At 38.1% G+C, this 26,057-nt stretch overlaps 2 protein-coding genes across 7 annotated transcripts in view; both read right to left on the minus strand.

Annotated features, from left to right (window-relative positions):
• The window catches only part of ABCC8 (ATP binding cassette subfamily C member 8), a 74,514-nt gene extending 73,251 nt beyond the window's left edge, over positions 1-1,263 (minus strand). For 2 of the 6 annotated variants that reach the window (XR_014173822.1, XR_014173823.1), the window contains exon 1: positions 1,027-1,263. Coding sequence is in view for 3 of the 6 variants with exons in the window: in XM_081935751.1 (XP_081791877.1) it covers positions 1,027-1,174 (148 nt within the window). In the remaining 3 variants the exon portion in view is untranslated. The remainder of the gene's footprint in view (positions 1-1,026) is intronic. The other 4 variants (XM_081935751.1, XM_081935750.1, XR_014173821.1 and 1 more) reach the window with 3 other exon arrangements.
• Positions 1,264-12,672: 11,409 nt separating this feature from the next.
• Positions 12,673-26,057, minus strand: part of USH1C (USH1 protein network component harmonin) — a gene marked incomplete at its 5' end in the record, with an annotated part of 64,095 nt that continues 50,710 nt past the window's right edge. Inside the window, 4 exons of the mRNA XM_081935753.1 lie at positions 12,673-14,593; positions 19,946-20,001; positions 23,581-23,690; positions 25,014-25,113. Of these exons, the coding sequence (XP_081791879.1) occupies positions 14,581-14,593; positions 19,946-20,001; positions 23,581-23,690; positions 25,014-25,113 (279 nt within the window). The 3' untranslated portion in view covers positions 12,673-14,580. The remainder of the gene's footprint in view (positions 14,594-19,945; positions 20,002-23,580; positions 23,691-25,013; positions 25,114-26,057) is intronic.

Here is a 26,057-nt window from a genome sequence, read left to right on the forward strand (position 1 = left end):
ATTTTGTTCTACTTATATGCTTCGGATTCTATCCTTTAAAAGTCACCATAACCTTGTGCTCGGTTTCATTTCACACTGTGGATCAGTATTTGCAAAGAACATTTGATTCCACTGAACTTGTTGGAGACCCAGGGTAAGACTGGATGGAACCCCCATCCTATCCACATCTCATTGGAGACCCAAGGAAAGACTGGATGGAACCCCCATCCTATCCACATCTCATTGGAGACCCAAGGGAAGACTGGATGGAACCCCCATCCTATCCACATCTCATTGGAGACCCAAGGGAAGGCTGGATGGAACCCACATCCTATCAATGCCATCTCAAAAGTAGTCCCCCTCCTTTCTCAAAAAGCAACTGGGCCGTTTTTCCTGGAGGAAGAAGAACAAAACGTTTGATGGGAAACAAAACATTTTGTTCTTCCTCCTCAAGTAAAAACAGCCTTTTGAGAAAGAAAAAAAAACCCTACTTTTGAGATAACTAGGACCCGGATTACTGACTCCAATGACATGCTTTCTTCTTTCACTTTTCTCCTTTTCACCAAGCAATCCTTCTTTGGCAGCCGATGGCCTGGATAGGATGTCCGTTCCGTCCGGTCTCCAATAGGTTCAGTGGAATCAAATGTTGTTCTTTGCAAATACTGCAAGCATCGTCGCATATCATTTAATAAAACAACAACTCCCGCTTAGGTGTTTTTTTTAAAGGGGGGAGAACCACTTTTGAGGCAAGAAAGCAGGTCAGCTTCGATCAGCCCGCGGGAGTTCGCTTACTTCAATTCTCCCGTTCCTTGGAGCTCTGCGAATAAGCAGCCGGTCCTCCTGCTTCCTGCGCCCCGCTGGAGATGGGCGACGCCAAGGAAGGTGACCCAGAAGCGCAGCCCAGCAGGACAGCAAGAGGACCGGGAATCTGCTGGGAATTGGGGAATGTGGGCGCTGCAAACGGCGGGAAGGACAGGCGCGAAGAAAGCATTTGCACCCATACCCACTCACACCCTCTTCCCTCCCTCCTCCCCGAGCTGCACTCACCTATGAAGAGAATGGGGAACGTGATGAAAAGCAGGAATACGTGGGGTACCACGTTCAGGGCGTCCACGAAACAACCGTTGTTGAGCACACCGTCGGTCACCTTGTAGGGAGTCGAGTTTTGCTCGCTGCCACAGAAAGCCAACGGCATGATGGAAGAGGAGGCGGCGGCGGCGGCGAGGGGGTGAGTGGGAATGAAGACGAGGCAGGACCGGACAGGCACAACGTGCGGCTGAAGAGCTCTTGGCTTTCCTGCCTTGGCGGGCGCTCTTCTCCCGCCTTTACTTGAGGGACGCGGCGGCCAGCCCGGCCCATTCGCGCGTGGAGAAAGCCATCGGAAGGCGGCCGGATGGCGCTTCTTCGGTAGAGAGAGCGCGCGCGCGCGCGAGCGCACGCCCTAGTAGTTTGCTTACGAGGACGCGCGCCGGACCTGCCTTTAGGGGGCCGGCAGGTGAGATGCAGAGAAGAGAGATGCGCTGACCGGGAGGCGAGGAGGCTCCGGATGGGAAAAGCCGCGCGCGCCTGCGCTTCCCCCCTCCCCCCAAAACAATGGACCAGGCGCTTTCGCCTCGCCGCAGCTCCGGGAGCAGCTGAGGAAAAGAGGAGACGCAGCCCGGTACTTAAAGGAGCCGCTTCCTCACGTCGGCCGAAGACCGACCTCCCCTCCTTTTCTTCGGGTCAAGCGCCCGTGCATGGGAAAGCCTCTGTTTGTAAATAGTTTCAGTGCAGACGGACGTTAGAATTTGACCTTTTGGAAACCTCGACTGCCTGGGGAAAACAGCGCGCTTTGCAGAGAGGAAAACAGCCTGCATAGTAAAATTGGAAGGGAAGCGCAAAATTGGAAGTGTAGTGAAGCGTCAATTGTTATTATTTCGGCGGAATTTAGCCCGATGTCAGTGAAGCCCAGCTACACCCACCCACTGGCTCACTCACTATCATGCACCTTCAACGCCTCGGCTAAGGTACTACGATTGGCAGCACAATGAAACTCCACAGCCATCCTATTTATTACTTAATCGTTTTCTTGAGATAGTTGTTTTTCTTGAGAAAGAGGGTAGTGATATTCCAAGGGCATATGATCTTACTATAAAAGTAAGTTTATAAGTAAGCTATAAAAGTACTAATAAAAACTTCTTACTCTGTGTACTTTTATCCAGAACAATAGGTGCAGTTTACAAAAAAAAATGTTTTCAAAATGGAATATCATAACAACAATAGCACTTAGACTTATATACTGCTTTACGCCTCTCTCTAAGCGGTTTACAGAGTCAGCATATTTCCCCCAACAATTTGGGTCCTCATTTTACCCACCTTGGAAGGATGGAAGGCTGAGTCAACCTTGAGCCTGGTGAGATTTGAACTGCAAAATTGCAGGCAGCCAGCTGATGTAGCCTGCAGTACTGCACTCTAACCACTGTTCCACCTTAGGTCCATTAGGGCTAAATCAGGTTAAATGTTGTTTGAAGAAAGTTTACTTTTGAAGGTTTAAGAAAATATAGATTTTAATGCCAGAAATAATCTGATTTCAGACTTAAGCAATTCATGAATATTAAACATGAAATGCTCTCTTTTGGAATATTAATTGATTATTTAGTAGGCCAATGGAGCAGAATGAATAAAATTCTGTTTTAGAGTAGATTCTAGTTCATCTTTAGTCATGGAAGCTCATTGGGCTACTTTGGGTTAGTCACTTTCACTCAGCTCAACTTATCATACAGGGGTTGTTGTGGGGAAAAATAGGAGGGGGTATTGATACTGTATGTCATCTTGAGCACCTGAATGAAAGGCAAGATATTAAAGTTATAGTTAAAAGTAGATAGAGGTTTTAGATGCCCAGTAAATTGCTACACCTGAATATTCTAATAATATAGACAATGCTTATAGAGAGCACTTTATTTTACTACCGGTTCTGTGGGCGTGACCTGGTGGGTGTGGTGTTGCTTGGTCGGCATGGCAAAAGAATAATACTGCAAAATCTCCATCCCCACCCCACTCCAGGGGAAGGAAACTGCAAAATCCCCATTCCCTCCCCACTCTGGGGCCAGCCAGAAGTGGCATTTGCCAGTTCTCTGAACTACTCAAAAGTTCCACTGCAGGTTCTCCAGAACCTGTCAGAACTGCTGGATTTCACCCCTGGTTCGATGTCCACACATCGTAAAGTTCCTGAGGTTGAGAAACACTATATGAGTGTTTATGAGGACACTGAGATTGTAAAGGCTTTACAACTTCCTTAGCCTTTTTTTTTTAAACAAAGTTTTATTGGTTTTTTTTAAATTTACAAGGAAAAGGGTAATGGAAAGGTGTACAAATTTTGGCAGTTGCAAAGTGTGGTAGACGCCCCCTCCCTCCAAACTCATAGTATACATCTGAATATAGGTCATTAATGCATAGTCATATACAATCAGCATTTTAGTTCTATTAGTACTTTCAATCAATTTAGTACATAGTAATATATGATCCACATGTTAATTCCATTACTACTTTCGGTCAATTTATATCAATGAGATTTTCTTATTCATTTTTGTGATCTGAGCTTTCTTGGTATTGCCCCTTCTCCCCCCACTGGCAGAGCTCCGGCCCCTCCCGTGTCCTGCATAACCATTGTAGGATCTTCTGTTTTTTCTAGGTGTATTTTGTTTTTTTCCATAAAGGCCTGTGCCTCTATGGATGTGTTGATTCTAATTCTTGTCTCCTCCCAGAATATCAACATACCTTCAGGCATCAACCATCTAAACCACACCCCTTCTGGTATAATTTATTCGCTAATTGCGAATAGTTTTTCCTTTTTTCCCTAATTTTCTTGGGGATCTGCTTCAAGATAGTTATTTCCCTATCATGGTATGTCAGGGCTTGCCCCCTTTGTACACCCAGTATTTCGTCTCTTGTGCTTTTTCTAAGAAATTTAATATGTACCTCCCTGGGTACATTGTGTGTTCTGGCATAGGCTGAATTCACTCTATAAACCAGATCTATCTCCCATTCCATCTGTTGTTTTCCTTTGTGTATGTATTCAGCCAAGATGTTTATCATGATGTCCCTTATGTTTTCATCATCTGCTTCCATCACATTTTGAAATCTAAGATAAAAGGATATTCTCTCAAATTCTGCTTTCATTTGTTGGGTATCAAGTTCTTTGTTTCCCTTCTGCACCGCCTCTACCCCCCCCTCATCTCCGCCACCCCACCCTCCACAAGGTCCAGTCTCTGTGAGTTCTTATAAATTTGGGCTTGGTTCTCTTTAATTTCTTCTTTCATTTCCGCTAATTGTTTCTTAATTTCCTCTTGTCCCTGTAAGAGTTGCTGGAGCATTTGTTGCAAATCCATCTCTGTACTTTTAGGTTGCATCAGGTCTGTAATCTTTGATTGTGTAGCAGGACTGGATGTTGCTGATGTCGGGGCAGAGGTAGCAAAGCCAAGCTTTCCAAGGGGTGGTCTTTTAGGAGACATAGCTTATAGAATAGAGAGTTCAGTCAGTGTAGAGAATGGACAGCTGGAGCAGCAGAGCAGCCAGATGAGCCCAGGAGGCAGAAGGTCCAAGCAGGAGAGAATTACTCTAGTCAGCCTGGCAATAGAGCAAAATTTTCCACCCCAGAGAGTTCAAAGAGTAACAATCCACAAGAGATTCTTCTGGGTAGCACGGGGACAAAGACCGGAAGCCTGAGTTTTTAAATGTGGAGTCAGGTTTCACAGTTCATGAAGACAACGGAAGTGTGCCATCTTGCCCTGCCAGCTTCGGGCTCAGAGGCATAACAAAGTTTTCAAAGTTCCCAAAGTCCCCAGATCATCAATAAATTATGGAGCTAGATTCAATGAAAATCACTTTAAGCAAGGGTGTGGCATCATTGGTTGGCTCTCCCCCCTCCTCCTTCCCCTGGGGCTGAGAGCAGAATTGTTCCAAGCCGCTTGTCTGAGGGGGGGGGAATCCCCCTCCCTCCAGCCGCGCCTCCAAAGTTAGCCGAAAGTAAAAGTTTTAAAGTGCTGAAAAGTTCTTCAAATCAAGAAAGGGATTGAAGGGGGGTAGCGCCTCACCACACCGCCGCTGCTTCCTTCTGCTTTTTCATTCTCCGATCAGCCTGTTGCGAAGACGCTTTACGCGCCCTCCGATACTGCTCCCCGGTGCCTAAAGCGAGGCGGGGGGCCCCCCACCAGCCGCCGCCGATGCAGGGATCCCCCGCGATGCCGCTCCTCTGGCAGGACGCCTCTTCGGGGCGTCCTGTGCCCCCCAAGGAGTGGGGAAGCCCACCAGGGAGCCGGAGCGAGCAAACGAGTTGCCCGTCGCCGTCAGCCGCCGGAACCGGAAGTGATTCCTTAGCCTTTTAAGTGCCCCCTCCAAATCAGTATGTATGAGAATATGATTCTACTTCCTTACAGGTTTGGATTAAATGGTGTAGATTTTAGCAAATTCATCAGATTACATATCTGGTAAAAAAAATTCAGCACAAAGGTCAGCTCCTTTCAGACATCTTCATACTTTTTCATTTCTCGGATTAACCCCCAACAGTATCTTAATTCTTACCCAATACAAATATCCAAATCATAACATTTTAAAGAAAAAAATGGAATATTTGCTGAACAAAATATGAGATTCTTACATTCCCTTAAGCAGAACAAAATAGCTTTTCCAATGAAGATATGAAAGAAACAGAAAATGTTCCATACTGTGACATTATCTCACACCTCTCAATCATTTTGCTCTCACAATCTGCTTCTGAGCTTGGAATCCTGATGTTATTGCATAATTGTTTCTCTTTCTTCCAGAAAGCCTGTTATTCACAGAAAGAAAAATCAAAATTTAAAGCCATATCACTTTCAATACAGCAAAAATATTCTATGGATAGTCTTGGCATAGTCGACCTTAATGGCCATCCTGCTCCAACTAACTGTTTAAAAAGATAATTTTATTAAAAGTTTTAATTACAATGCTAAAAGGTAATATGAACTAGAAAAGAAAGGGAAAAAGGTGCAAGATTAAAAAAGAAGAAAAGAAGAAGAAATAGAAAAAAATTAAGAAAGCATCTTCCCACCCTCACCACAACAAGCATAATCATCATCTCTGTAAGTCTGCTAAATAAAATCCAGGATGTTTGGTTTCAACTACTGGTTACAAACCCTCTTAGTTTCAAGCACAACAAATTCAGAAAGCCCTGTTCTGCATGATTTTTCCTTTAAAAAGCAAGCTGTGTTTTAAAATCACAATTTCCCTTCAGCCCCCAGTGCTTTTCCAGTGCTGATGAAAATGTTTCTGAAAATAATTTCCTTTTCTATTTAACATTTTTGAAATATATTTTTACAAGTCATAATATCATTTCTGTTTTAACCATTTTGTATATGTATTTTTAAAAATGTAATTAGTCTATATAAAGAGCCCTAGTGGTGCAGTGGTTAAAGTGCAGTATTGCAGGATAACTCTGCCCACAGCGTGGCGTTCGATCCAGATGGGCTAGAGTTGACTCAGCTTTCCATCCTTCCAAGATCGGTAAAATGAGGACTCAGATTGTTGGGGGCAATATGTTGACATTGTAAACTGCCCAGACAGTGCTGTAAAGCTCTGTGGGATGGTATGTAAATCTAAGTTCTATTGCTATTACTGTAAAAAACATAAATTGAAACACAGCTTAAATATTTTTCCCAGTTGTTGCTATTCTGATTCTTCATGTATACTATAGTTTTAAGATATTCCCCGCATGCCAAGTATATTGTCTAACTTTCTTCTAACAAAATACTTAATGGTCTTAATTAGGATGCATGAAAATGATTATCTGGAACAAATGGCAGTCATTTCACTTGTGGAAAATTTCTAGGAAGTTTCTAGGAATAGAATAGAGTTTTCATTTATAAAGTTAACAAGGCACTGACCTTGCAAAAGAGCAGGATTTCTGATAGCAACATGATAACTCAAGGGTCAGTGGAAATTTTCTGCACTACCTTATTTAGAAACATATGTATATAAAAGATGTTGTGTCTGCTGGGGAGTGAGCTTGTCTTGCATATTGACTCTGGTCTGCTTTTCATTTCTGCTGTCATTTCAAGGAGGTGTAAAAAAGCTGAATCACATTGTGTCCAGATGGAGAGCAACATTGGCGTGATTACCTTATGACATGTGAGCCAACAGCATTCTTAATATAGGTTAAGCATATTTTGTTTTCCTTTGGTACTACTATGTGTTTTTGCATTTAGTCTGGTTATGAAAAAGATAAGTAAAATCTTAAAATCCAGGTTTTTAATAATCTGGCTCATTGTCTTCACTCTTGCTGCTGCTTCAAAACATTTTACTTTATTTGAAGCTTTTTGCCAGCCAGCCTCTTCGTCTCTTTTGTACTTTGTTCCTTCCTGCATATTTTTTTTTTTGCCTCCAGGTTCAAATGTGGGCTTCCAGAATACATTTTACCCCAAATGCTTGTATGATTACAATTTCTAGGGCTGTTCATACTTTAAAAATTATTTGGGTCTCACATGCAGGTCTTTACTACCCATTCAGGCAGACCAACTTTCTTCAGGGGTCTCCAGAAACCAGAAAAGAGATGCATTTCCCTTAAGAGTAGATTCCTTGGATCTATTTTTGTCCTGTATCCATTCTTCCCTTTAAGAGAAAGTGGTGAAGTGATGAAGAAGGCAGTTGGCCGCCAGCTAAAGGAAGCAGGTTTTTTTTTTCAGGCTCCCATGGAACGGAAAAGCAAGGCACGACTTTAATAAATACTTGCTAAAGCAAGGATGTCTGCAAAGGAGTAAAAAGTCAAGATGTTGCCACAATGATGTGATCAAAACCCTGCTCCTTTGTATGTGTGTCATGACAGAGCTTGTGTTGCATCTTGACTATTTTTACTTGCCTGAGATAGGTGCCTTGCTTGGAAAAGGTAAAAAGGAATCTTTGAATCATTTTCAAAATGCACAGTCCCAATAAGTTGATTATCCTTACATTCCTGACTTCTATGACCAACTTATAAATATATACATACTTAAATAAGGCCTCTAGAGGTAGCTTTGAAACATTAAATAAATAGTGGTAAATGTCCAGTAACTCTTTTCTGACTTTTGTAATTGAATTAACATTCTTGGACCCAGAGTTTTTAATCACAGTCCAAAAAGAGGAGGTGGAGTGGTGTGCCCTATAAATATTCTCTGCCTCTTTTACATTTTCAAAACTCCTGTATGAAATTGTTGGTCTGAAAAGCACTTCATTCTAATGCAACCAGATCAGAGACAGCTGCTAACAGTGTCAGGCCTGGAAACCGTCTTTTATCTTTTGGACTTCAGGCTTGCCACATTTTCTACTGTAGGAAAATGGGAGGGGGGATTATACAGAGTGTGGGAGCTATGTAGCCATAACAACATTCTTTCTCAGAAAGTCAAGGTCAACTGGCCCTGCAGCTGCGATGAGGTGACCGGGAGGCATCTCCTGGTTTGGACGGTGCCTGATTGGACCATGTGATGGACATGTGGGTGCTGGGCAGAGACTAGAACTTTCTTTTGGGTGGGGAAAACCTGGAAACTTTCAGATTCAGGTTTTCCCAGATGTGCCAATATGACAGCTCTAATAAAATGCAACTTTGAGGAAACTCAAGCTTGGATTCTTCTTTCATTAGGGGTGTTTCTTGGAACCCTGATATTAACCAGAATCTGATGAACAGTCTGATAGTTTTGCTCTTTTATTATATTAGCTATGTAACTGACTTTCTTAGCACCAATCCCAAGGAAGGAAAAACATTAGGAATACTGGTAATAAAATAAATATAAAAACTCAACACACTTCAAGTTCTTATGTATTAAAATTGTTTTTCCATCCAAAATCATGTCAGTTTAATTGTCAGATCTGTCTCACATTAAAAAAAAAACTTTAAACAGTACTTGGTGCTCTCTGAGCTTGGAAAAAACTTTTCTTTCTCTCTTCAGTTTCCTCTTAAGCAACGAGTAAACAAAAATATATGGAAGCTGAGAGAGAATGAGTTCAGTGACCTGCATCTTGGAAAAGAGACAAGACTGGAAAAGTAAAAAAAGAAAAGTCTGAAATCCAAATATTGTTTAGCACATCTCCTCTTCCTAGGATACGTTTGCATAACAACTGGAGAAGATTTATGATTACTTTAGGAAATAGTTTGTGCATTAGGAAAATGACTCCAAGCATGGAAATATTGTGTTTAGAACAGCAGTGGTGTATTGCTTTGCGACAATTTTCACAATCTTGTTATTTTTTTAAATCATATTTCTCAGTCACACAATGTGTCAGACTTGGAAGACGTCTTTTACATTGGGCCTTCAGGCCTGCCACATTTTCTACTGTGGGAAAATGGGAGGGGGGATTATATGGAGTATGGGAGATATATAGTCAAAACAACATTCTTTCCTCAGAGAGTCAAGGACGCCTTGCTCAGCAGCTGCGATAAGGTGACTAGGAGCCATCTCCAATTTTGGACGGTGCCTGACTGGATCATGTGATGGACATGTGGGTGCTGGGCAGGGACTTGAACTTTCTTTTGAGTGGGGAAAACCTGGAAACTTTCAGATTCGGGTTTTCCCAGATGTGCCAATATGACATCTCTAATAAAATGGAACTTTGAGGAAACTCAAGCTCAGAGTCTTCTTTTGTTAGGGGTGTTACTTGGAACCCTGATACAATGAGAAGTTTGTTCACTTGTTCAAAAGCAGCATCAAGAGGCATTCTCCTTCCATTCACGATTCTTTGGATGCAAGTTTAGGAGTTTGTCTGTTCTGGCACTAGGAAAGAAGGGGTAATCTGTTTTAATTCTATTACTTTTATTGATTGTTCTGAAGCCATCTAGGATCACTAAGATAGACAGCCATGTAAGAATTATATAAATGAATAAATAATACTGCTGACATTTTAAAGTGATTAAGAATATCACTTTTCTACTGTATGACAGTATGGAATAATTATAATTTATAAAATATGTGAACATTATTTCTCTGTAGTGCAATCTAGCTGTCTAAATAATATAGGAAAACAAGAATTTCTAGGATTGCTTATTCTTACATATAACTGTGGCATTTTACACACTGTGTTGAAATCAACATCTCAGGGTCATTTCAATAAATTTATCTACATCTGGGAAAATATGGTGAGAACTTAAAAACTCAGTCTCAAATATGTCCCTGTCTATATGTGTGAAGACATTTACAATTTCTACATTTCTGCCTAAATCCTAGTAAGGTAGCCTTTTGTCTATAGAATTCTTGCCAAAATAAATTGCTTAGCATTTACAGTGGCATATAATTCTTAACTGTTTTCTGCAATTCCCATTTCCTTTCAGAGTTTAGTGAGGACATGTTGGAAAATGTGTAATGCTTCTAGTATGGCCAAGAAATTCCTAAGAGACAATGACTGCCTTTTAATTATTGTGAGAAAGTTTTTCCTCTAGATTATTGTCTCAAATACAAATGTCAAGGCTTTTTAAAAATAAATAAATAAAAGGTTAAATTAAATAAACTATCCTGAGAAACTTAAAACATTGCTTCAAAGGAAATAAGCCTATAGACCAATAACAAACTGTTTCCCTAAGAGTGGTACTGTTTTGGCTATATCGCTTTACGCAGCCAGAACTGTACCAGTAATTCAGGGGAAGAGAGTTAGTTAATAACATATAAGGAATTCAACTTTTGTAGAAAAGAATCAATCCCAAAAATTTCAGAAAAAGATCTTCTGGGAAAAAGAACTGAGAAATCAAAAAATTAATGCCAAGTAGTAGTCATGGACTCTCCATAAACCGTATTTCCGAGATTTGTAGGTGCAAATGCTGAACTGGAATATTCTGAAAAAGGGTGGAGGTTGATTGCACATGACTATTTGAAGTTACAATAACTCGTGCGCATCATATAATACATATAATATGCACAGCACAATGGTTGTACAACACATTGACCCAAAAAGCTGTTTTCCAATCCAGATTTGGGGTTTATTGTGCCACATATGCCTGAAGTCTGCGTTATTAGTTTGCACGAGCCAATTTAAGCTTTATTACACATTCCAGTTTCCATTAATTCACTGGCAGCTGCTCTGGATTTGGATTATCAATAAGATTACATGTTAGCTCAGGAACAGCACATGTCCAAGGGCTATTGGTTAGCTACATTATGTGAACAACCTATGTAAATGCTTGTAATGCTGTGAATAAAATGTTCTGTGTTTGCTTTTAGAATGTCCATACTATTAAGAAAAGTTTCATGTGTTGGTTTACTATGAGTCCCATTGTTTTGTCAGTTTTCTATTTCTCTGCTCTCTAAGGTCCTGTATCACATATAATTATATTTTTCTATGGAGAATCTCATTCATCCAGGCTATGGTTGTCCCAAAGGTGCTCTTTTCAAGAGGCAACTGGACTTTCTGGTTTTCTTTGAAAACATTTTGCTTCTCATCCAAGAAGCTTCTTCAGCTCTGGGAAGCTGAAGTAGCTTCTTGCATGAGAAGAGAAACATCTTCAAAGGAAAACCAGAAAGTCCAGTTGCCTCTTGAAAAAAGCACCTTTGGGTATAACTGTTTCTCTCTTTTTCTGCTCCTCCTCCAGTTGGGGGGACTCAGTGGTCCTTTGCATAATCTTTATATTATTATTTCTATTATTTCTATCTATTATCTGTTGCAGTATGGAAAAGTTGAGCTCAGAAACAATGTAGAAATTAAGATACCTAATCATTTTGTCAAGACAGCCTAGTCTGTTGGACTAATATTCTATCTATTATAGTTTGGTAAAAAATATAGGGCAGAGATCTTCAGTTGAATCATCTGAAATACCAAGAACTGAATCTGGAAACTTCTATTTCTGGATGCTTTTCTGTGACTGATCCACCACTAGGAATTCTATAAGGTTGCAAGTTCAGACAGAAGTTCCTGAGAATCATGAAGTGTTGGCAAATTATTGGGAAATAGAGTATTGAGTTGCCATTCTACTTACCCTATATGTCCTAGTTTAGTGTCATGGAGAATGTTCATCCTACTAAAGGGGTGCCACTGGTAGACCTCAGCAGTCTCCACAGGAGAGGCTCTGAAAGATTTTTTGTCACGATAGAAGCCCACTCCTTTTTGTACATATGGTAACACTGCACCCCTCACGTTGCAGATTTTGAGGCCACCCTACGGATGCTCATGTTTTCAACTGCTAGTCAGTTGGGATTTTTATATGGAAAGGTGAGAGGAGTAGATATCATGTCCTTCGCTTCAGATATCTGATGATCCAAAATCAATTTCAACATTTCTAAATATTACTACTGTAAAATACCATACAAACAAACAAATGTGTCTTTCTTAATTGTGCCTTCAAAGGTTTTTGACTGATGTATCAGTAATGTGAATGATCTTTCACTAATAACTATCAGAGTGTTAATAAAATTCAGAATAGTGCATATATTTGGCAATACACATTTTATGTCAAAATTTTGCTTTAAAATATAGTTTGAGAATTTTTTTATCCATATTTAGGTATCTTGTCACACTGCTTTAGGGTACCTAGTCATTTAACAATTAGATTCAAGATAGAATACAAAAGCATAATCTTTACAAAATCTGTATTACCAGTTTTGTAACTGCTTACTCATAAATATTTTAAATGCAAGTAAATTAGAAAAGGATACTAAAGGCAACATAATATTTATAATAAAATTTAAATGAAACTGCAAATACAAAAATGGTATTTAGAATAAATTTGTATGATTCTTTTAATGAAAATGTGTTTTGATTCCAGGGCTTTGAATTATCTATTACATAATTTCCTATCTATTACATAATTTCATGAATATAAACTTTGATACATGTTGTTCACATTAAAATTAAATATTTATACTCTGTAGTATTTGAAGATTATAAAATAATCATCTACAATAAAATACACACATTTTATAATGGAAATTATTATATTTTGGCTCAGTGTTATATGAAAAACTACTATGCAAGTAATCCATCATATCACAAACCGATCTCTAGAAAGAGAAATTTGTTTCCATGTGTGGCAATTATATGATTAAACCAGAGCAATGGTTTTTGCAGCAACATGTAAATATGTCAAAATGGTGATACATGCATAGTGCCATTGTCAAGCAAATGCTTCTTTAACTATTAAAGTAGTTCAGTCACTTGATGACCCAGCATAAAATATGGCAAATACTTGATGGTAGCGCTTTGTATCCCAGCCTCTGCAGATGCCCTTGTCTGAACCAATAGAATTTCACTGGTATAATTTATCTGACACATGAATTGTATAATTCATTTTACCAGAACTTGGATTGTCAAGTTAGCTGAATATAGGAGCAGTGTATTATTTAATCACTTTAAAATTGCCTTTCCAGCAATGAACAACTTTAACAGATTTCCAGCTCTGATCCAAAGGAAATCTGCTGAAAACTATATACAAATGTAATTTAGGAATTATAGTTAGCTCCTTTTGCTGACTGACTTAAAACCAGCATAATTTTAAAATAAAGAAATTCTGCTAGCGGAATTGCTGGAGTGAAATATAGCATACCACTCTGTTCAACTTGTATTTTCTAATTTCCTATCTGAGAACTGAAGCTAATCTTCCTGCAATTTTTCTTCCTATTCAACTAGAGACCGATATTTTCCATTCCATTTTTATTATTCCTCTCCTTTTATTCATACTATTCTTTTCACCATTCATCATCCACGTCAACCTCAATCTTTCTTGAATGGAACAAACATGTTCAGAACAGTGCCAAGTTTATTATTTCTGATAATTAGGTGTTGGGATAAAGGTTGAATAGGAATCTGTGGGTTTTGCTGCTACAGGATTCTTGGTTGATCTAATTAATTGAAATGTCATCAAATAATTACTAAGATAACAGTAGTTAATGTTAATTTCTTAACAGAGATGAGTTATTTTTTTAAAAAATTAAAATTAGAAAATGGAATTCAATTACAATTTGCAAAGGAAAAAATACCACTACATTTCTTGGTAATTTTGCAATAGTATATTTTAAGTCCTAGGATGATAGATCTAGTGACTCTTTTCCAAACCTGTGCAGAGAATATAGATTGGACATATTTTTTTTATTAATTGCAAAAGATAAGTTTTTTTCCATAAAATCTGCAGAAAGGTAGTTTATAACTGACAAAAAAATTCCCAAAAGAATATAGAACTGATTTCAGCCATATCTTTCTTTTTTCATGCCCCCCCCTCCATTTCTATACTTTCTGGAAAATGTCCCATTGATTTCACTTTATTTCTGTTCAGTTATATATGGGACTATGAATATATTATGGAAAAAATGACTCTCTCCATTGTAATGATGACAGTTACTATAAGATTTTGTATGAATTGCACTTCGTTTAAAATTAGCATTTGTTTTTTTTAATCATATACAGTGAATTTTTGCCTATATGCTGTTACTATATAACTGGGCAACAGTAATAACGTATGGGAGGAAATGACATGATATATTGTTGTAAAAGCATATTGGCCTGAGCCACTTGAATTATCTTGTGTTGTTCTTGTTTGTTCTTCTTCTTTTGTACTTTTTTGTACCAGGATTTGTAGCTTGGTAAGAATGATGATTCATTGGTAGCTTTCTTCAAAAGATGTATTTAGTATCTCTCATTTTGTTAAAAAAATGTCCTGAAATAAAGTACAAAAATACAGTTAATGATAACATAAAAAGCAAATGGTGAACCAAAGTTTTAAAAAACACCTCCTTTACTTTCACGTATTCCTTATTTTTCACAAGAAACTGAAAAAAATGTCACCACTAAGAAGATTTACTAAAGATGAGTGAGGGTTAGCAAAGATGAGGATGTGGGAATAAGAATGTTTTTGGTGGTAAAAGAAAAATACACAGTTCTTCTTAAGTTGAGCGACATGACTATTTCTTCAACCAAGATAAAAATAGAAAATTACCCCCAAAGTACAGCACAAAAAAGAGTGATTTATTTGTACTTTCTTTTTACCACCAAATGGATACTGAACTTCCTAGCTTTCTTAGTTCACAGAATAACAGAGCTGGAAGGGACCTTGGAGATCTTCTAGACCAATCCCCTAAACTAGTTCATAAGCAACGGGACCTGGAACTACCATGTAAGTATGGATTTCTTCTTCTTCTTAGATATCATAAATGTTCTCTGTGTTTCTATGCATATTTACAAAGAAGGAAATATCACTTATTAAATTTCGGTGACTCCCTTTCTTGTATAATTTTCTGTTGCTTTAGGATTGGTGGATCTAACATTTCCTTGGGAATAAATTCCCTACAAATGCAATTATGTGTACTTCTAAGTAGACTAGAATAGGATAGAGCTGCTGGAAAATTATATCAAATAGAATGTATGAAAAAATATTTAGATAACTCATTGCAATATAACACAAGAAAAGGACAATTAAAAATCAAACAAAACATCCACTGTGAACAATATTCAAAGCCCACTGTGACCAGTAAGATTTGTTTTTGACAGTCCAGTTCCAAGGTATTTAAATAATAGACTGGTTTTCATGGAAGTTGAAAAGCAAGTAAACTATAAACTCTGTAGATATTGGTACATTCTGAAAACAGGAAAGCTTAAGAATAGCTTTTTTCTAGACTTTTCTAGAAAAATCTAGCACATGCCCAACAGCACAACACATTTGTTGAAGTGTGATGGAAATGCACCCAGTTCTGGGAACTACTTGTTTTTTGGGGGGACAGACACATTAAACAATAACTTAGATGGAAAAGATAGCTTACAAGAAGTAGAAAAATTCACATCTAACTTAAACAGCTAAAGAAAATGGCACTATTTATATTTTCTAAATATTTCATAATATAGGATTATTCTTAATACAGAATTATGGTTTTACAAATTAGGAAAATGTAATCAATTTTGTTTTTATAGGGATGTTATAACAGAAATAACATTATTTATTGGCGTGCAAAATTTAAGCAGAGAATTTGAAAAAGAGTTTAGCTCCATTCTCACCCATGGGAAAATGTTGCATTGTTTACAGAGGCAGGAAAAGCCATGCTCTGCACACAAATGCATGCCCTCCAAAGCCTTTCCATTTGGTTTGGGATTGATGGATTATTAAGGATCAGCAGCACCAAACACACACAATGTGAAATATTAAATAAAGATAGAAGCTTTTTTTTTGCAGGTCTCTAAGCCTAAACTTACTTTCAGATTGCAGTGGCTTTTAAAAGAAGAAGCATTTAGGTTTGATTTTAAAAAAAATATGTAGTAGCATCCCTCTACCCCCACCCCTTTGTTACATTATTTATATACATATATATGTAGAAGATGACTCCTTGGTATCATAAATGGCACTGGCTATATATATATATATATATATATATATATATGTATGTATGTATGTATGTATGTATGTATGTATGTATGTATGTATGTATGTATGTATGTATGTTTTCGTAGATTTTTACGGGTGTAGGTATGCTGGTTTTGTTGTATTCGGGTCTTTTCCCGTGTAAGGTTGAGATTGTCTTTGCAACGTTTCGGCAGGATCACACCTGCCATCTTCAAGCTGTGGGCTTAAAATGGAAACGGAGCTGCCGTCTTTCTGTAAGTCTTGGTGGGAGGGGATGGGGTGGTGGCTTTGTTTCAGTAAGTGGAATGATTGGTTGTGTGGTTGTATCATGATTGGTAGATTGGTGCTGATTGGTGCAGGTTGTGTGTGCATTGTTGTTTTGTATTTTAACGGCTTGGGTAGTGGGTGGTGTTCGTTTGTTGGCTAGGGCTGGTTTCCAGATGTTTGGTAGGCGGGAGGTATCATCACGTTTGTTCATGCTGTGGGGGTGTTTCTCTATTTCGATGGCTTCCATGATTATTCTCTTGTGGAGGTGTTCTGTTTTGGAGATTAACCTGGCTCCTTCAAAGTTGATTTCGTGTCCTGTAGCTTTAAGGTGCTGGAAAAGGGAAGAAGTTTTTTCTTTTTTTCTTACTGCATTTTTGTGTTCTGTGATCCGTGCATTTATTCTCCTGTTTGTTTGCCCTATGTATATTGCTGGGCAGATTTTGCATGGTATTTCGTAGACTCCTTGGTTTTCTAGCTGGATTTTGTCTTTGGGGTTTCTTAAGATGTTGGCTATTTTTTGGTCAGTGGTGAAGGCTGTCCTGATATTGTGCTTGTGGAGAATTTTGCTGATTTTATCTGTGGTGCCTTTGATGTAAGGGAGGAGGGCGATGCCATTTTCCTGTTCTGTATCTTGGTTTTTGGGGGGAGTCTCCTTTTGGATTAGGTTGGTGATTGTTTTTCTTTGGAATCCATTGGAGATTAATACATTTGTGAGTTTGTGTAATTCAGTTTTCAGGTGGTCTTTGTCGGCTAGGCGTTTGGTTCTGGAGATGAGGGTCTTGGCTACAGAGTTGATCTGTGCAGGGTGGTGATGGGATTGTGCATTTAAGTAGCGGTTGGTGTGTGTTTTTTTCTGGTAGATGGTGTGTCCTAGGGAGCCATTGGGTTTTTTGTAGATTAGGACATCCAGAAAGGGAAGTTGGTTGTTTGCTTCTATTTCCATGGTGAATTGTATTTTGGGGTGTAGGTTGTTGAGATGTGTGAGGAAGTTGTCCAGTTTTTCTTTTCCATGTGGCCAAATCACGAAAGTGTCATCAACATATCTAAGCCAGAGTTTGGGTTTGTGTTCAGATTTGTCTAAGGCATTGGTTTCAAAATGTTCCATGTATAAGTTTGCAATGACAGGAGAGAGGGGTGATCCCATGGGTGCTCCTTCTATCTGTTTGTATCTTTGTCCATTATGGATGAAGTATGTGTTGGTTAGGCAGTGGTTGGTCAGGTCTAGGATGTGTTTAGGGGGGTTGTGTTTTTTCTGGATGGCTGTCAAGGCTTCTTTTATGGGCACCTGGGTGAAGAGGGATATGACGTCGAAATTCACAAGTAGGTCACTGGGTTGTAAGTTTTGTTTCTTTATTGTTTCTATGAAGTGGAGTGAGTTTTGTATGTTTGAGGTGATGGATTCTGCGTAGGGTTGGAGTTGTTTGGCGAGGAATTTGGCAAGGTTCTGTAGAGGTGAGCCTATGGAGCTGACTATGGGTCTGAGTGGTGTTCCTTCTTTGTGTATCTTGGGGAGTCCATAGAGTTTGGGGCATCTGGAAGATTTCTCTCTGGGGATGATTCTTTGCTGGATCTCTTCACTGATGGCAGAGGCTTTTATTTTGGATTTGGTGGTTTTTTCCAGGTAGGTGGTGGGGTCTGTGTTTATAGGTTTGTAAGCAGGGTCTTGGAGTAGGTTGGATAGTTTGGCTTGGTACTCAGATGTGTTCATCACCACTGTGGCATTTCCTTTGTCTGCTGGGAGAATGATTATGTTGTTGTCTTTCTTCAGGTTGGAGAGTGCTTTTTCTTCTTGTTGCTGTAAGTTGCTTCTGGGTGGAATGCTAGAGCAAAGGACGTTGCTGACTGCAAGTCTGATTTTATTGGCTTCATCTGCGTTGATTTTGATGAGTGTAGCTTCAACTCCGCATATGATGTCTTCAGTGGGGATGCGTTTAGGGGCAACTGCAAAGTTGAATCCTCTGGAAAGGACATTGGTTTCAGCTGTGGTGAGGGTTCTGTCTGATATGTTGTGTACTGTTTGTTTCATGAGTTGCTGAGGAGGGGGGTTAGGCTTCTGTCGTTTTTCTAGTCTGTAGAGTTTGTTGGAGTGTTTGTCTGTCTTATAGAAGGTTTCTTTTTCTGCTCTCCAAAGGGCTAGTTGTTTGAATTTGTCCCAGAGTGCTGGGTGGATTTTGTTGCTGAGTTTGAGGTGAAGAGTGAGTAGGTCCCGGTTGGTTTGGTCTAGTAGGAATCTTTTCCTGTGGAGTTTGTTTCTGATTAGGGCTAATTCAGCACCTTTTCCAGCACCTTAAAGCTACAGGACACGAAATCAACTTTGAAGGAGCCAGGTTAATCTCCAAAACAGAACACCTCCACAAGAGAATAATCATGGAAGCCATCGAAATAGAGAAACACCCCCACAGCATGAACAAACGTGATGATACCTCCCGCCTACCAAACATCTGGAAACCAGCCCTAGCCAACAAACGAACACCACCCACCACCCAAGCAGTTAAAATACAAAACAACAATGCACACACAACCTGCACCAATCAGCACCAATCTACCAATCATGATACAACCACACAACCAATCATTCCACTTACTGAAACAAAGCCACCACCCCATCCCCTCCCACCAAGACTTACAGAAAGACGGCAGCTCCGTTCCCATTTTAAGCCCACAGCTTGAAGATGGCAGGTGTGATCCTGCCGAAACGTTGCAAAGACAATCTCAACCTTACACGGGAAAAGACCCGAATACAACAAAACCAGCATACCTACACCCGTGAAAATCTACGAAAACATACATACATACATACATACATACATACATACACACACACACACACACACACACACACCACACACACACACACACACACACACACACACACACACACACACACACACACACACACACACACACACACACACACACACACACACACACATATATATATATATATATATATATATATATATATATATATATATATATATATATATAATAGCCAGTGCCATTTATGATACCAAGGAGTCATCTTCTACTTCTATTGATACTGAGAATCAATATCTGACATGAGTTTGGGCTTCAGTCGATATAAATAAACTACACTACAGAGATCTACTGTTAAAGTACAGATGTATAATTGCCCTTTAAGTTAAAGGTTTCTCTACTTGCTATCTTGATAGTTATTTTTTTCCTACAGTATTCCATTACTAGCTGGTCTTGTACACTTTTAATGATACATTTTCCTCTCATCCTGTTTGTTCAGATGTCTCTATCTTCCAAATGGATTAATAGCTAATTTTCCTTTGTTGAAATACATCCAGTTTGACTACATTTTGCTTAACAGGTTAACAACTAGAGCACTTAAGGACTTCAATTGAAATTGAATAAAAGGATAATCTGTGAATGCAGAAATCTTACATTTCATCATCATAATCCTTGGGAGGGGACACTGCAATGACCAAGTCAATCCAATCCTGTGGAAGAAATGCTTAATCAATGTAATATGTAAATGATCAGGGAATGAAAAATTACATCTTCAGAGTATGGTTTCATTATATAACCTTTCATTAATCAGGTTGCTTGTTATGAAAACGTGGTATAGAAAACAGTAAGCATACCCGCTGCTTTTCCCCTTTTGGAATAAGCAATATTATGTAAACATATAAATTTTTGTTGGTGAAATATAAATTCAACACAAAAATAGTTTGTTGTTAAAGTGATTGCCTGCAAAGGCCCCTGGATTGCGGCTGAAAGGCGAAAGTGGAAGCAGTATGCTCCATCCCATAGTTGGGTAGACCAAGTTGTCCTGATAGACCAGTCTCACTGGAAAAAAGCATTATGAGAAGTACAGAAAGATTAACTGTGCCAGATTAATTCAGTTATGAGGCAATAAAAATAAAAGGGAATTTTATCGATAATTCTTCACACCATCCATTTATTCATATCCTGTCTTTCTAATTTTCACAAATAACTCAAAGCAGCAAACACATCCAACACATCTTCCTTCTCCTTATTTTCCCACAAAAACAACCTGTGAGGTAAGTTGGGGAGAGAGATAGTAACTGGCCCAAAGTCACCATCTGCCTTTCATGGCTAAGATGGGACTTGAATTCATGGTCTCTTGCTTTCTAGCCTGGTGCTTTAACCATTAGACCAAACTGGCTCTCAAGCTGGCTTTTTTGACCACATCCACACATAGCTTCATACATTGCTTTTACTTTTTTTGAAGTTCTCACCCCACTCTTCTGAGGTTTCATCAGTTCCATTCAAGTACAGCCTTCTTAGTCTTCCCTCTTAATTCCCTCTTTCTGATCTACCAGTACGTGTTTTGCAATGCAATCATTATTCATTTCCTTTCGGTTGCCAAAGCAACTCAAAATACTTCTTTTATGCTTTTGCATCCAATCTACATTAATTAAAATACTAATTCTTGACCTTATTACTTGTTTTACTACAAATACTTCTTAAGGATCCCTATTTCCATTGGATTTAGTTGCCCCCCATTCTTTGTGACTTTCAACTTTCATTTCTATATACGAAATGTACAGAAGTATGATCTTACACACAGACATTTTTGCTTTTTAAAAAAATAAGCATTCATTCTTCACAACAGGCCATAAATAAATAAACGTTTCTATCTTCATCCTAACTGTAACTCTACACCCATCCCAGTAAAAAGCACTGCAGTGCACTTCTGAAATTTTGCTAATTTTGTCACTTTCATACCTTTTTAATCAGAATTCTGCCAAACACTTTCATAGGCAGATTTAACAAACGATTCCCCCAATAGTTTTTGCATTCAACCTTGGTACTTTTCTTCTCCCTTTGTGCAGGAAAATAATAACAGCATTCTTCCAATCTTTAGCAGCTTTCATACACACATTAAACAAATACGTCTCCATAACCTGTTCTAATTTTTCTCTAAATGAATCATCTACATTATTTTATAACATTAATCATCTCTTTTTATCCTTTTTTTCCTGGACACTAACATTTATAACTTTCATTTTAATGTCTCTCTTTGATTACTCCTTGCTTACCAACTGCCTCATTTAGTAACCATTCAAATCTACACGGTGTAAAAAAAAAAGCTTTGCAACCAATCCTCACATTTACATTCAGGCACTTTGCAATTAGTACACATTTATGACCACTGCAGTATCTCACACTCATATGATCATTCATATATGCCTGCTTCCCAACTAGCTTGTGACAAGCAGAGTTAAGCAGATAGACTTACATAAGTCACAATCATGTCATGTCTCCCTTATGACTTCAGTGGCTCATTTAACAACTAAATGAGAGGTGAGGTTATAAGCCTGTCACGATTATGTGATTTTCTGGTTAGTCACCATGGCACTGTTGCTGGTCTCAACAGTGGTTGCTTAGCAAGGTCTACTTGCATCACCATCATTTCTACACAAATCTCTAACCTGTTCTTAACATTCACTCCCTCACACAAAACTCTAAAATACTCTTTACATTCTCTCATCCCAATTTCATAGCTCTTATTTGCACTTCCATTCACTCCACGGGAGGCTCCTTATTTAGCTCACTTTGTCAATTTCAGTAAAATTTATTTCCTCCAATAAAGAAGTAATTTCTCTCTACTTCATTTAATCTAAGTCAGAAGTGTCATCACGTGATGCATTACAACTTTTTTCCCCTTCGCTAAATCGGGCATGGGCTTGGACAGCATGTGACACATCTGGCCTGGGGGCTGCGAGTTTGACAGCACTGATCTTAGTTGTTCCTTGCTGTCTGGCTAATATCTTTTTTACTATCCAATATCCTTCTCTCACTTATTCTGTAATACAGTTTTTTCTCAACCGGTGCCCCTTTTGCTTTTTATTTCCACCAAGCATCCTTTTCATATTTCACATCATGTTTAAAACAGCTTTCATGTCTTCTTTCCTTAAATCCCTTTTGTATTCCATTTGGGAGGTTAATCATTTTGCAAGTAGGATTTATAGGTTTTCTTCACTCCAGTTTCTTTCATTTCCCCTCAAGATCCACTTTCGGTGCTACTAAAAATGCCTTGTCCCATATTCAGAAGCTTTCATCTCTCTTGCATTGTTCACTAATCCTTTCAGTCTTTCATCATAAGCATCCCACCAAGTCAGACGAGCATACAATGTACTGACACACATTTAGGAATACTAAAAGAATGGATTATATGCCTGAAGCATTTTGCTTAAACAGAAATGAAGCAATTTACAATCTCTCTCTCTCCTTTGTCAAGAGCAATTTCTAGTCCATGCAGAATATATTATTTGAGAAATAATATATGAATATATGTAAAAGATGAGCCACATGGCTATCATTGGGAATTTTTTCTGACGCATAGATGGGATGGAAATAATGCTGAATTATTCTGCATATATTATAGCTTTCATGTTTAAATAAATCAGTTCTTAACTGGCCATGTGAACTTTTTCTTCTTCATTGAAAAAAGGAATTTGACTATTTGACACGTATTTTTTGCACACCATCAATTATTTCATTATTTATCCAATCTTTCTTGCAATTTGGTAACAATATTTTTTATTTTGAAAAATAATTAAAATAACCATTTTTTATTAAAATGCAATGACTGCTAATAATATCCATGCTTACTTAGCAAAGTCGTGTTTCATATTTCATTGTTTCATTACAGGGTTTTAAGATGATAATAAAAAAAGTTTGCCCAGAAAATGCTGCTCATCTTTGTTTCTTAGTCAAGGGAGCCAGCATGGTCCAAAGATGCTTCTGTGGTCATGTGGCCAGCATGACTACATGCCAAGGTGCACAGAATGCTATTACTTGGTACCTATTTATCTACTTGCAGTTGCTTGTTTTCGAACTGTTTGTTTGTTAAGAGTTAGATTGTCCCTATGTTTGTTACTATTCCTCTACGTATACCATTCCTGGAGCTATCCTGTATAATAGCTTTAAGAGTTGTTAATTTTTAACATACATTTATCAGTAGGCTAGAAATTATTTATTGCCACTTTCTGGGAAAAACGGCTATCTGATATGTAATTTTGAGATGAGACTCATCCCTTCCAACTTACCCCTCCCACAATCCATGCTTTCTCAAGAGCTGCCCGAGCTTCATCCAGCTTAGCATCCAATAAAATCTTGCCATTTACAGCCATTATTTCATCTCCTTTCACAATACCTCCTGATAAAGGAAATAAAGGGCAAAGGAACAAGCAAATCTGTATTATCTTTCTTTAACTGAAATAGAAAATGAGAATCCGAATAGTAAGATCTGGAGAGCATGCAAGATTTTTATAAACTGTATATATATTATAATACAATAATACAATACAATACAATAGTAGAGTTGGAAGGGACCTTGGAGGTCTTCTAGTCCAACCCCCTGCCTAGGCAGGAAACCCTATACCGTTTCAGACAAATAGCTATCCAACATCTTCTTAAAGACTTCCAGTGTTGGGGCATTCACAACCTCTGGAGGCAAGCTGAAGTTTTTTATTACATTCAAACCTTCCTCCAAATAAGATTATATTTATCATACCTGAGAGGTAGGCTAGGATGAGAGATTGGCCCCTAATCTTCCATTGAATGTCATGGCTGGTTATGGATTTCAACCTCAATCTCCAACATTACTGTCTGATACTCTAATTACTAAAACACTTTTCAGAATGAATGTAATAATAAAAATAGAGATAACTAGTGTCTGCATGCAAAGTAACATTTATTACTTCTAACCGTCCTATATATCTGTTTTGTTCTGCTCTGATTTTTTCTTCTTCCACAAAAAAAAGATAAAATAGCTGTATAAGGCATTTGTTTAGCTGCACAAGAAATACTTTTCTGTAAACAGTCATTTTTTTCTATAAGAGGCATCTAAAATTGAATTATAACAATGTTAAATTATGACATATGACACTGTCCTTATTTAATTATGCCCTTTATCATATGTGGTTCTTATTAATCTTCATTCTGAGATAATAATGAACATTAAAACATATTAGTGTTTCAATCTCATTTATTTTACCAGACACCACAATAGCAATATTGTTAAAGGTTATTTAGGGAACAGATGAAGGCAAGGGTAACTGGTGTTATGTTCTAAAATGGCACATTTTATTTTGTAAACTTTTATATTGGTGCCTATCTTAAATACATATATACATTATTGAGACATCTACATTTTGTTAAACATTTTGATATTTGAGCAGTTAGAAGAACACATGACAGGAAGAATTAATCATTTCCCAATGCACCAACAAATTAGAACATGCAACTTTGTTCTCACTATAATTTTTCCCGAGCATTCAGAAAACTGGAGAGAACTGTAAATACTTTTCTTAATTTAAGTGTAAATATTTTAGAAATAAATTTCCAATCTGAAGATATAATTTGAGGATACGCCAATCTGAGGATATAATTTGCACTTCTGGAAAATGCCTACTTAAAGCTAACTTTATTTTACAAGGGTTCAGATGCCTTATATTCCATTTTCTAAGCAAATACCCACCATGTTTGTCTGCAGCACCACCCTCATAAATAGCAGACACCACTACTTTTCCAACTGGGGAATCAATGCCACCTTCTACTGCAAGGTCTAATGATCCTTCCTATTAAAGAGTTTGGGGGGGGAAAAAAGAATATACAGTATTTATGTTCCTTGAATTAAACATTATGTACTTTCATAGTTAATTTTCTGTTATGAACTTAAAAAAATGAGTTCCCCTTCTTGCTCTAAACCAGATATGGAATTAAAGGTTTATAGGTAAAGGGGGCACTGATTTACATAGTTCCACTGGTAGATAGACTAGTGGGTATAATCTATATGTATACTTTTCTGTGAAAATGATATCAAGGTTTACAATAAAATTTATAATAAAAAACACTAGAAAGGATAAATGAAAATAACACAGTCAGCAGTGTTAACCAATATTTAAAACCTTATTAAGTCACAAGGAACAAGCACAGCAACCTAAATGCGAATAAAAGCCTCAGAGGGAAGAAAAAAAAGAATCTTAGCTAATTGTCCAATAGCTAAAGAATGGTTTGACCATTCTTCTGCCATCTGAGAAAGATACTCTATGAACAATGCATCATCACTGAAAAGGCTTTATTGCACAATGCATCTATCCATTTTTCAAAAGACAGAAGTATTGGTAAGTGAACATGTAAAGAATTTCCTAAGATCAGACAGGTTCACTTAGAACATGGCTGTCAAACTCCCGGCCCATGGACCGGAGGCATCATGCTCTGGCCATGCCCATGCCTGGTTTAATGAAAGGAAAAATAGTCCTGATACGTTCCGTGACGACGCCGGGATGCTGTGAGTTTGACACCCCAGATTTAAAAGGTTCTCCCAGTGTTCTCAACCTCAGTGAAGTGTCAATGAATGAGTATTAAATTGTGGAATTACAGACATGTATTCATGTGTTCATCTGTCACCCACATACTGCATGTATGGACACTTTATCTGTGCTTGCTCACTCACCTCATAGATTTTGTTTGCTTTTTCTTTCAATAGCATAATATTTCATGCTAACAAGCTGGTCTACGC

The sequence above is a fragment of the Natrix helvetica genome (genome assembly GCF_964273705.1).
Source record: "Natrix helvetica genome assembly, chromosome: 1".
Taxonomy (NCBI): Eukaryota; Metazoa; Chordata; class Lepidosauria; order Squamata; family Natricidae; genus Natrix; species Natrix helvetica.